The sequence below is a fragment of the Hyla sarda genome, chromosome 4 (genome assembly GCF_029499605.1).
Source record: "Hyla sarda isolate aHylSar1 chromosome 4, aHylSar1.hap1, whole genome shotgun sequence".
Classification (NCBI taxonomy): domain Eukaryota; kingdom Metazoa; phylum Chordata; class Amphibia; order Anura; family Hylidae; genus Hyla; species Hyla sarda.
In genome coordinates, this window is record NC_079192.1 from 281,951,546 (window position 1) to 281,964,678 (window position 13,133).

General features: G+C 42.0%; 1 protein-coding gene across 2 annotated transcripts in view; it reads left to right on the forward strand.

The window, feature by feature from the left end:
• The window catches only part of CEP290 (centrosomal protein 290), a 222,731-nt gene extending 209,818 nt beyond the window's left edge, over positions 1-12,913 (forward strand). For both annotated transcript variants that reach the window (XM_056574395.1, XM_056574396.1), the window contains 5 exons: positions 1,681-1,822; positions 2,540-2,613; positions 3,343-3,425; positions 6,360-6,469; positions 11,820-12,913. In XM_056574395.1, coding sequence (XP_056430370.1) covers positions 1,681-1,822; positions 2,540-2,613; positions 3,343-3,425; positions 6,360-6,469; positions 11,820-11,996 — 586 coding nt within the window. In that variant the 3' untranslated portion in view covers positions 11,997-12,913. The remainder of the gene's footprint in view (positions 1-1,680; positions 1,823-2,539; positions 2,614-3,342; positions 3,426-6,359; positions 6,470-11,819) is intronic.
• The last annotated feature ends 220 nt before the right edge of the window (positions 12,914-13,133 follow it).

Consider the following 13,133-nt stretch of genomic DNA (forward strand, 5'->3'; position numbering starts at 1 on the left):
CTGCATATGTATATAGGTGTGCTGGGGGGGCAGACATATAGCGTTATCTGCCCCCCACAGCGCTTCTATATGCATATGCAGCCACCGTGCTATGAATGAATAGTATACCTGTCAGCATCATCAGCCGGGTGGCTGCTTGATGCGCTGCTGACAGATATCACATATAGCGCTGCACAAATGCGCTGTATGTGACAAGTATATCTGTCAGCAGCGCATCCAGCAGCCGCCCGGCCAATGATGCTGACAGGTATACTATTCATTCATAGCGCGGCGGCTGTCCATGTATATAGAAGCGCTGTGGGGGGCAGATAACGCTATATGTCTGCCCCCAGCACATCTATATACATATGCAGCTTCTGGCACTATGAATGAATAGTATATCTGTCAGGATCATCTGGCTGGCGGCTGCTGGATGAATTCTAATAGTTATACCATTCACATATAGCGCTGCAATGGAAAATTAAGACAAATGTGCTGGTGGGGTCACATTATGCGCTGACGGGGGGGGGGGTATAGATATATAGATATAAATGCGCTGGCAGGGGTCATATTTTTATTAATGCGCTGGGGGGGTTAGATATATAGCGCGCCATACCCAACCCCCCCCCCACACACACACACACACACAACACTTTTAATATACATATGTCCCCTCACATTGTCCATTTTAAAAACCCCGCTGTGATCCCTGGATGTCTCCTCAGTACCGGCCATTCAGGACTCCCCGCGGGGAATTTAAAAATGAAAGTAAAAAATACATTGTGAACATTGCAGGGTTGCAGAGCATGCCGCCCGCTCCCCTGCTTAATAACTTCTGATCGGATCGGGTGTCAGAAGTGAGACCCTGTGCGATCAATCCCTCAGCCCCTGTACTACAACCCCCATAATGGAACAGACTCCTGCAGCCGCGGAACTACTACTCCCATCATGGAAACAAGTCTGTTCCATGATGGTAGTAGTAGTAGTCCTGGCTGTGGGAGTCTGTGGGCAGAGGTGTTAAAACGTCCGTACATGACGGATGTTATAAAGGGTCTTATCGGATGAATATGCCCGTTATTTGGACAGACATTATTCAGCCATTAGCATCCGTTAATTCACCCGTTATTAAACGTCCATTAACAATACATTATAACAGCCATTTATTAACGGGTGAACTTTATAGTGTCAAAGCAGCCTAAGGTGCAGTTCTGTACAGGAGATACTTTAATGTATTTATTTAATGTTCATGTAAACCAAATACAAAGGGAAAATAAAAACATTGTGTAAGCTTTGTGTTTAATATGCTTCATGGGAACCGAGGCCTATTCTGTAACAAATCTGAAGGTGGCATAAGGGCTGTAGAAATGGCTTTTACATCCATACCCAGCAGTGAATGCAGACCTGATGCAATTAACCCTCAAGGCTCAGGGATTTTATTAAAGCCAAAGTTTTTATGCTTTGTGAGGAACGGAGACAAGTCTCCAGTGAAGCTACCTGTACATAATGGCTGTATTGCCATACATTTTTCACAGGAGAATAAATGTTTCTCAATACCATTGCAAAGTTTAAAAAAATCTTGAGTATTACACACAAACCTTCTTTTTCTTTAGCTTGATGTTATGCATTTTCCTACTTTTTATATCATTGACACTTTTTTTTAAACAAAATAACTAGATAAAAAGGTCCTTTTTAACTTGTCAGGATGTATGAAACGAAGATGAAGGAGATGGAAGCAGAGCTTATAAAGAGAAACGACAGCATTGTTGATCTGAAAAGGCTATTGAAAGAAGCAACCGAGCGTGAACGAAAAACCGAACAAACAATTCAGCACCTAGAAGATGAAGTAAGTAACTGTGAATCCTGTTAGAATAAACAAAACCGTCCTTGTGCCATTGGCATCTCTTCTATGTTTCTGGAAACACTTTATCCATCCTCAGCTGGGTACTGCTTAACACATCAGGTTGTTTTTACTTTTTGTATCACAAGTTTTTGGATGGTGTTTCTCTTCCTTAATGTTTATTATTGAATGCAGTGACTTTGACACGCCTAATATTGTGTCAAAAGTTTAAAGGTTTGATGCTTTAAAGGGTTCCAGGTGGTAGCCTTGGCAGCCAAGTCACTATAGAGGGGACAGAAAAGAGAGAGTCTGTTTGTTTTTTTAAATTTATTTCCATGCCTCCGTGGAGCTTAAAGGGGTTGTCTGGAAAATGTTTCCAAAATATGCACAGTCCTGCTAAGTCAAAAGAAGCCTGAATTTACCTTTTATACTCCCCCGTAGCCTCCATTATTGCAGTGCCCTGGGTCTCCCCCATCCTCCACTTCCCAGTGTCACATTGCCTCTCAGCCAATCACTGGCGGCAGTGGTGTCCCGCCTCAGATAGTGATTGGCTAAGTGGCAGAGTGAGGTGTTGACCACAGCACTGAAATATGGAGTGTGGGAGGAAAGTACAGGCATTTTTACTTTCAGCAGTGTCCTGTTATTTTAAGGGGTACGGTTTTTTATGTTAATATTAATGAAGTAATGAAATTTTAATCTCTTTTAACAATTTTCTTTACCAAGATTGACCTTCTAAAGCATTTCCCTGAAGATGCCAAGACAGACAAAGGCCTTGCAAGAGAATTTCAGATACTCAGGTAAGTGCACAAAACACAGGGAAGATTTCAAGCAGGGTCGTAGCTATAGGGGGTGCAGAGGTAACTGGTGCCTAAGGGGTCCCCAAAGCACATCTTCCCCATAAGAGACCAGTATTATAATTGGTACAAGGGGCCCTGTTGCAGATTTTGCATTGGGGCCCAGAAGCTACAAGCTACGCCTCTGATTTCAAGTTTGTTGTCAGTTTTGTTTATCACTTTCTCTAGGTGCTAATAATTAATGTTACTAGACAGTTTATAATCATTCTATCCACCATTCTACAATATGCATTCTTAATGCTTTCAATATGCCCTATTATGGCTCCCTTTGTAAGCCCATCAGTGTCCCCTTAATAAGGTGCTATTAACTCCCTATGGCAGCTAGGAAGGGAAAATATTTTTGCCCGAGAAACAAAACATACATAACAAATAAACTACACAAACAAGAATGCTCCAATGAAAGTTTCCTACAGAAACACCCCCAACATTTAATCACAGTTGGGCATTAAAAACTAATTTTATCTCAAAATTGCCAAGTGCTGAAGGGGTTAGTATATTTTTTAATGGTTCTTCCAAGAGTGCAGTTGTGTATATATTTTTAAAAGCTTCACTATTGTTTTCCTACACACCGTACGAAGGTCAATCTGTTGTGTTACACTCAATATTGATTACGGTAACTTTCAATTGGATGTGGCGTCATTGGGTAAAATATCCATATTGTATGTGTTTCAGGTTGACCACTAAACGCTTAGAAAATGAAAAGGCAGAGCTGGTTCACCAGCTAGAAATGTATCAACAAAACTCTGCTACATTTGGTATGTATAATCATATTATGGCTATTTATATAGGCACATTGTCTATATATAACCTGACAAATGTAATAAATCATCTTTAAAGCAGACACACTTCTTTTCTTCACCAACATCCTAATAGTAAAAAACACTGGCTATCAGATTTATTGCAAACACAGCTCACATCTCCACTCACCAGCAGCATCTTCTGGCAGAGGACAGCAATCCAAAAAACGTAATCTCCAGCATCCAAGTGTGCGATAGAAATTCTGCTTTATTAAAGTGTTATCCAGTGAAAAGGTTTTTTTTTTTTTTTTTTACCAATATGCCCAGGCTGCCATAAAAAAACTATAGTTACCTCTCACTCTGTCCCTATAGCCTCCGGTCACGCTGCTTCGGTGTCCATCTTGCTCCACTTTCTGGTGCTGGGGCCTGAAATGTCAGAATAAAGCTTAGCCAATCACTGGCTGAGGTGGGACAGCAGCGACCAGTGATTGGCTGAGAGGCACTCTGACATATTGGGCCCCAGGAAGTGGAGCACGGCAGACAAAATGAGCAGCATTACTGGGGACTAAGTGAGAAATGTAGTTTTTTTTTTTGTTTTTTTTTTATGGCAGCCCGGGGACTTTAGTAAAAAAAAATAAAAAAAATTCCTTCCAGAACAGGCAATCACAACCTGTTACGGATTTAAAGGGGTACTCCACTGGAAAACATTTTCTTTTAAATCAATTGGTGCCAGAAAGTTAAACCGATTTGTAAATTACTTCTATTAAAAAAATCCCAGTTCTTACAGTACTTAACAGCTGCTGTATAATACACAGGAAGTTATTTTCTATTTGAATTTCCTTTCTGCCTGACCACAGTGCTCTCTGCTGACACCTCTGTCCATGTCAGGAGCTGTCCAGAGCAGGATAGGTTTGCTATTGAGATTTGCTCCTACTCTGGACAATTCCTGGCATGGACAGAGGTATCAGCAGAGAGCACTGTGGTCAGGCAGAAAGGAAATTAAAAAAGAAAAGAACTTCCTGTGTATTATACAGCAGCTGATAAGTACTGAAAGGATTGGGATTTTTTTAATAGAAGTAATTTACAAATTTATTTAACTTTCTGGCACCAGTTGATTTAAAAGAAAATGTTTTCCAGTGGAGTACCCCTTTAAAGACCCTTAGTCATAGTGTATCATTATAAAAGGGATATTTTCAACTGATGTAAAGATTCCCCCCCATGAAAAATTTACACTTTCCCCTACACTTCTGCTGAACTGAACTAGATTTTATATTCAGACTATTGTACAAAAGCACAGGAAAAAAATCCTTTGGGAGCGATCCCAAAAAATTCTCTCCACACAAGCACCTCAGACTGTGGAAAATTATGAAATGAACTTACACTCTTTTTTTTTTTTTTAACAAACCACTCACACACTCGAAACGCCTACGGTATATCCAATATCCCATGTGGGCTCTTACCTGCTGCAATCCATTTCAGCTGGCTCCAGACCACACAGAATAAAAAAAATAAAAAATACAAAAATTGGAGAGCGGACAGGATCCACTTAAAAGTGCATGCAGTGATATTCAAAAGACTTCTCCACAGGGGTTTGTGCATCCAAAAAACCCCTCAAATCCTGAAAGGATTCGAGGCTCCTCTATCCTCCGCATTACTTCGGAAGCAGCCGAAATCCACACACTTTTTATTTGTGTACAAGGTAAACAATTTATTAACATAAAACAATTCAATAAAAGTACTAGTACATATGGATCTGACGTGTTGCGGGGATTGTTCCCCTTCCTCAGAGATCCCTGAGGAAGAGGAACAATCCCCGCAACGCGTCGGATCCATATGTACTAGTACTTTTATTGAATTGTTTTATGTTAATAAATTGTTTACCTTGTACACAAATAAAAAGTGTGTGGATTTCGGCTGCTTCCAAAATAATGCGGAGGATAGAGGAGTGCTGAACCAAGCGTAGTGAGGAAGGATGCACAAACCCCTCTCAGTAAAATAAGTGTGGAGAAGTCTTTTGAATATCACTGCATGCACTTTTAAGTGGATCCTGTCCGCTCTCCAATATTTTTTTTTTTTTAAGATTCAGACTATAGAAAGTTACACAGGGGTTCACCAGACACTTGTCCAATTACAGCCTTAAAGGGGTTATCCACCGGGGGTTTCACAACGTTGACCATTGCACGTAATTTAAAAAAAAAAACCTTTGGGACCCAAGGTCATTCCTGCCCCATGCATCACTATTTTCTGAGAGGAAGAGGATCGCAGCTGGAGGCACCGTGGGAATGCTGGAGGTAAGTAAAGGTTTGTTTTCTTTAGGACACGTTCAGTGGACAAACCCTTCTTTGAGGGGTACCCGCGGACAAAATAAGTCACAAAATTACTTATTTTCATAATGGGGTGTGCTTACCTTTATGCTAATGCGATACTTAATCTCCTTGTGCCATTATCCCCCCCCCTCCCTCTGTTCCCCTTTTTCCATTATTCCCCCCCTATCTTAATCCCCTTGTGCCATTATTATCCCATATGGCAGAAGGGGATCAGAGGGAGGGGGGGGGAACAATGGCACAAGGGGATCAGAGGGAGGGGGGAATAATAACACAAGGAGATTAAGATGGAGGGGGGGGGGGAGGGATAATGATTACCACTACCCCCCCCCCCTCAATCTTAATCCCCTTGTGGGATTATTATCCAATATCGCAAACTGGGATCAGAAGGGGGGGGGGGCAGAATAATGACACAAGGGGATCAGAATGACACAAGGGGGATCAGAGGGAGGGGGAATAATGGCACAAGGACATTAAGATGGAGAGCGGGGGAGAGGGATAATGGCATAAGGGGATAAAGATCCCCCCCAATATTAATTACCTTTTGCCATTATCCCTCAACATTATGCTCTTTGTACCAGCACTGTAAATGAGAAAAAAAAATCAGTTATTATTTATTGTCTTTTAGGGTCTGATGAGGTTCTTGAAAAAGACAGAAAATACAACAAGTTGATGGAAGAAGTTGTGGACCTTCAAACAAATATTAAAACTTCTGATATGGAGAAAGTACATTTGAAGGTAATTTGCTTGAAAAATTTCTGGGCTCACACATAGAGGGGCATTTACCAAGATCGGCATCTTCGCTGCCAGTCTAAACATCACCCCGTCAGAGCACAGCCTCTCAGGATTTATGTAGAGACGTGCACCTCTGCATAAATCTCTGCGCATCAGGGCTGCCTTGTGCTCTCCCTGAAATCTACACCAGCTCTGAGCTGATGGAGATTTCAAGCACAGTTTGTTTGCAAGCAATTGTAAACTGTGATAAATTAGGCGAACTGGGGTGGCCACGCCCTTTGTGTGAAGCCACAACCCCCACCCTCTTGGCGAGAACAATGAAATTAACAAAAAGTTGCATAATTTTGTACAAAAGTTTTGCAGCTTTTTGACAATTTTTGCTAATATTTTATTGATAAATGCCCCATATTATTTTACTTAGTATCTTTAACCAAAACCAGAAGTAGAACTAACTCAAGAGAAAAACTATAATGGGAATATTTGTAGCATTTTCTGTATTTGTTCCACTTCTGGTTTTAGTTAAACACACTAAGCATAATACTGTGTGTGAACCAGCATTAAAAGACAAGTCTCAAAGTTTCTGATTGCAGGGGGGTGGGGTCAGAGCGCTGGGGTAGCCCGCGATCTCCTAAATGGAGCCCTGGTACGCTAGCACAGAAGCGCGTCACGACCACTGCCCGAAGCAGAGGCCACCACGCCCCCTCCATATAGTTCTATGGGAGAGCTGTTCGGCAATCTTCAGCTCTTCATTTTCTAGAAAAAGTTCATGGGTGCCAACATTTACGGCCATGACTGTATATCAAGCACAAACAATAGATAAGGATAATTTGGTGGGGACAGTGAAGAAAATTCTAAGATATTGGATCCCATAGCCCTCTTTCTTTCTATGAGATCTCTGGAGCTGTATATGAGGGATTACTTTTTGTGTAGGTCAGTGGAGGAAGAAAGAAGAACTAAGCTCTGGTAACTAGGAAGCTACAAAGGTCAGCTATTCCTGGAAAAAATGGCTGCTTTCTGGTGCCCACCCATAGAAAGGCAAAAAATGGGACAAAGAAGGATGAAAATGACACTGAATAGCAGGGTTTTTTTATTTTATTTTTTTTATATCCTAAACCTTAGTGTTTATGTAATGTATGCCTTAAGTTGTTGACCACATAATTTAGCTGTATGCACTCGGGCAATCCTACAACTAAAAATATGCACTTCCCACAATAACTTGCTACTGCCATCCCAGAGGTGCCTAGTCCCTACTGATCAGCCCATCTGGTTTTCTTCTTGACATTAAGTAAATACCCGATCAGCCACTCACTGGCAACCCATCCACATCTCATGGTTGTGCAACAGGGGTGTCGGGAGGCTTTCAGAAAGAGCCCCCTTGCTCTGTAAAACCACAAGTGTTTCAGTCAGCATTGGCCATGGCTTGTGTGAAGTAAAACAGCCTGGAACTCTAATCCCAGCCATTTATTACAGCCTGTTGCAAGCACAGCTTTTATAAGAACTCCGCCCTTATCAGTGCAGGGCTGGAAGGTGTAAAAATAAATGGGGGAGATTCATCAAAACCTGTGCAGAGGAAAAGTTGACCAGTTGCCCATAGCAACCAATCACATCACTTTTATTTTTCTGAGGCCTTTTCAAAAATGAAAGAAGTGATCTGATTGGTTGCTATGGGCAACTCAGCAGCGTTTCCTCTGGACGGGTTTTGATAAATCTCCCCCATGGAGAATTTATATAGTGTGTATATATATAATATATATATATTTAATCAATTGTTTTATTAATTTGTAAAGACATTGCATTACATTCTTTAATTATCAATAACTTATTCTAAAATGTCCCAGCATATTAACCCCTTCCCGACCTATGACATACCTGTACGTCATGGGTGGCAAGGTGTTCCCGACCCATGACATACAGGTACGTCATGGACATTACTGCCACTACTCGCGGCACCCCGCAGCGCTCGGAAAGATGGTGGCTATCACTGATAGCCAGCCATCTTACCGTGCGACCACAGGGGGTTTCGTCCCCCACCCCCCCCAGCGATCGCTGCTATCAGCTGGTCAAATCTGACTAGCTGATAGCAGCGCGGTGTGTGAGTCCCGATCACGGGGATCGGGACACACACCGCTCTGCTAAGTGTCCCTGACCCGTCCCCCGGCATCACTTACCCGTCCGAGCGGTGTCCCGAGCGGTCCCGGCGTCCTCCGTGCGGTCCCGACGTCCTCCAGGCGGTCCCGGCTGCGCTGCGTCCCGGAGGTGAGTTTCCGGCAGCAGTGCAGCATCTTCATTGGCAGCAGTGAGATCGCCGTAAAGCGATCTCACTGCTGCCTCTGAGAGTTTCAAAACTGCAACTCCCAGCATGCCCAGACAGCCTTTGGCTTTCTGGGCATGCTGGGAGTTGTAGTTTTGCAACATCTGGAGGTCCACAGTTTGGAGACCACTGTGTAATGGTCTCCAATCTGTGCTCTTCCAGATGTTGCAAAACTACAAATCTCAGCATGCTCAGTCTGTCCAGGCATGCTGGGAGTTGTAGTTCTCTAACATCTTGAAGAGCACAGATTGGAGACCATTATACAGTGGTCTCCAAACTGTGGACCTCCAGATGTTGCAAAACTACAACTCCCAGCATGCCCAGACTGCCCAAGCATGCTGGAAGTTGTAGTTCGGCAACATCTGATCCTTCAGATATTGCCGAACTACAACTTCCAGCATGCCTTGGCAGTCTGGGCATGCTGGGAGTTGTAGTTTTGCAACATTTGGAGGCACACTAGTTGGGAAACATTGTCCGTTTCCTACCTCAGTGCCTCCAGCTGTTGCAATTGTTGCAAAACTATAACTCCCAGCATGCACTGACAGACCATGCATGCTGGGAGTTGTAGTTTTGCAACAGCTGGAGGCACACTGGTTTGGAAACACTAAGTTTGGTTGCAAAACACTTGAAAGTTTATTACTTAACTTAGTGTTTCCAAACCAGTGTTCCTCCAGCTGTTGCAAAACTACAACTCCCAGCATGCACGGACAGCCAAAGGGCATGCTCGGAGTTTGCAACAGCTGGATGTTTGCCCCCTCCCCCCAATGTGAATGTACAGGGTGCACTCACATCGGCGGAGGTTTACAGTGAGTGCTGCAAGTTTGAGATGGCGCAAATTTTGCGCTGCAGCTCAAATTTCCAGCGGCAAACTGGCTGTGAACCTCTGCCCATGTGACTGTACCCTAAAAACACTACACTAACACTAACCTAAAATAAAAAGTAAAAAACACTACATATACACATACCCCTACACAGCCCCCCTCCCCCCAAAAAATGAAAAACGTCTGGTACGCTACTGTTTCCAAAACGGAGCCTCCAGCTGTTGCAAAATAATAACTCCCAGTATTGCCGGACAGCCATTGACTGTCCAGGCATGCTGGGAGTTTTGCAACAGCTGGAGGCACCCTGTTTGGGAATCACTGGCGTAGAATACCCCTATGTCCACCCCTATGCAAATCCCTAATTCAGGCCTCAAATGCGCATGGCGCTCTCTCACTTTGGAGCCCTGTCGTATTTCAGGGCAACAGTTTTGGGACACATATGGGGTATCGCCGTACTCGGGAGAAATTGCCTTACACATTTTGGGGGGCTTTTTCTTCTTTAACCCCTTATGAAAAGGTGAAGTTGGGGTCTACACCAGCATGTTAGTGTAAAAAAATAAATTTTTTACACTGACATGCTGGTGTTGCCCTATACTTTTCATTTTCACAAGAGGTAAAAGGGAAAAAAGACCCTCTAAATTTGTAATGCAATTTCTCCTGAGTACGGAGATACCCCATATGTGGGCACAAAGTGCTCTGGGGGCGCACAACAAGGCCCAGAAGGGAGAGTGCACCATGTACATTTGAGGCGATTGGCACAGGGGTGGCTGATTGTTACAGCAGTTCTGACAAACGCAAAACAATAAATATCCATATGTGACCCCATTTTGGAAACTACACCCCTCACGGAATGTAATAAGGGGTACAGTGAGCATTTACACCCCACTGGTGTATGACAGATTTTTGGAACAGTGGTCTGTGAAAATGAAAAATAAAATTTTTGATTTGCACAGTCCACCGTTTCAAATATCTGTCAAACGCCAGTGGGGTGTAAATGCTCACTGCACCCCTTATTACATTCCATGAGGGGTATAGTTTCCAAAATGGGGTCACATGTGGGGGGGTCCACTGTTCTGGCACCATAGGGGCTTCCTAAATGGGACATGCCCCCCAAAAACCCTTTCAGAAAAACTCACTCTCCAAAATCCCATTGTCGCTCCTTCCTTCTGAGCCCTCTACTGCGCCCACCGAACATTTTACATACGCATATGAGGTATTTCCTTACTCAAGAGAAATTGGGTTACAAATTTTAGGGTGATTTCTCTCCTTTTACCTCTTGTAAAAATTAAAAAATTGGATCTACAAGAAAATGCGAGTGTAAAAAATGAAGATTTAGAATTTTCTCCTTCACTTTGCTGCTATTCCTGTGAAACACCTAAAGGGTTAAAACACTTACTGAATGTCATTTTGAATACTTTGGGGGGTGCAGTTTTTATAATGGGGTCATTTATGGGGTATTTCTAATATGAAGATCCTTAAAATCCACTTCCAACCTGAACTGGGCCCTGAAAAATTACGATTTTGAAAATCTTGAGAAAAATTGGAAAATTGCTGCGGAACTTTGAAGCCCTCTGATGTCTTCCAAAAGTAAAAACTTGTCAATTTTTTAATGCAAACACAAAGTAGACATATTGTATATGTGAATCAATATGTAATTTATTTGGAATATCCATTTTCCTTTCAAGCAGAGACTTTCAAAGTTAGAAAAATGCTAAATTTTCAAAATTTTCATGAAATTTTTAGATTTTTTACCAAGAAAGGATACAAATATCAGTGAAATTTTACCGATAAAATAAAGTAGAATATGTCACGAAAAAACAATCTCGGAACCAGAATGATAAGTAAAAGCATTCCAAAGTTATTAATGTTTAAAGTGACAGTGGTCAGATTTTCAAAAAATGCCCAGGTCATGAAGGTGAAAATGGGCTGGGTCATGAAGGGGTTAATGTACCTGACTGTAGTATCTGATATAAAAGGCAAAGTGAAATTGCCTTACTGCTGTTAGTGACGCCTTTGTTGTCAAACCTCTTCTGCGCTCTCGATATCATGCTCCCCAGATACACAATTTGCGCTTGGAGTAGGCGAACGAATGCTGTGTGTACCACATTAGGAAATGTGAGGCTGTCTAGGAGCAGGCACAGTCTGGATGGCTTGAAGCCTATAATGAAAATATGTCCAAGGAGACTTTACAGTAACTATTTCGGTTTTTTTTTTTTTACAGGAGGAAATCAAAAGGTTGAAAAAGGAACTTGAAAATTTTGATCCTACATTTTTTGAAGAGATTGAGGATCTCAAGTACAACTACAATGAGGAAGTTAAAAAGAATATACTCCTTGAAGAAAAGCTTAAAGCCCTATCTCAGCAATTTGGAGTCCAGATTGATATCCCTACACATTGAATTAAAGGGGTACTCCGGTGTTAAGACATCTTATCCCCTATCCAAACCATAGGAGATAAGATGCCTGATTGCGGGGGTCCTGCCGTGGTCACGCCCCCTCTCAAAGGCTTGCATTTGGGGGGGAAGAGGAGCCTTGACATTACAATACTCCGGCCCCCGTGATCGGCAGTCATCAGACCCAGAGCGAACATGCTCCGGGGGCTGATGGTAACGGGGTGCTGTGTGAAAGATCATGGGGGTCCCCAGCGGTGGGATCCCCGCGATCAGGCATTTTATCCCCTATCATTTGGATAGGGGAGAAGTCTTAGCGCCGGAGTACCCCTTTAAGCCTATCCATAGCAACACACCTAAAGGGGACATGAGTTTTTAAGGACTATTTTTGTCTGTACCGTACAGTTTGGTATGTCACAAGCACCCTCATCCAGACTGATGTCAATAAGGTTGTCTTGCTACAGCATGTAAGCTTGGCATTTGTGAAGAACCATCATCTAGCAGAACATTTCCTGTATTTTTCAGAGTATTTTTGTAATATTTTTTATAATAGTATAAAATGATACATTTATTTAGTGTGAAATGAAAAATCTGGCTTTAGTGTCCATATATACTTCTGAACTATAAGGTCCATATCTTTTCAACCAATGTCAGCGCTTATTGTATAGTAAATTATATTTGTGTGCCATGACTACCCTATTACTGTGTAATATAGAGTAGAAAGAAGAATTGAGCTTCATTTTATTATTAAAGATTCACATTTTCCTTGCCAAATTAAGGAATTAGATTTTTTTTATATTTTAATGAAATGTTTTAGTTTATTACTTCTATTAATATGGAATGCACACATTTCTTTTTCAAATACAGTTGTAAAAATTGTGAATTCTTACTTGGATTTTTGAATAAATTAACTTATCACATTTTAACAGTGTTCTCCATCGGACCCATTTGTCAATTCAAAGCATATATACTAAGGACTTTTTCTATTTGTATTCCACATAAAAAAGTTCTGGAGCAACTTTTCTTCAAACTTTACAATGTGCAGTTCCTTTGTTATGCATCTTGTGATATGAATAAATGAACTAGATATCCTATGCTGAAAGTAGGTTGTGTCCCCTTGGGCTAGGTTTAAACTATGGAATTTCC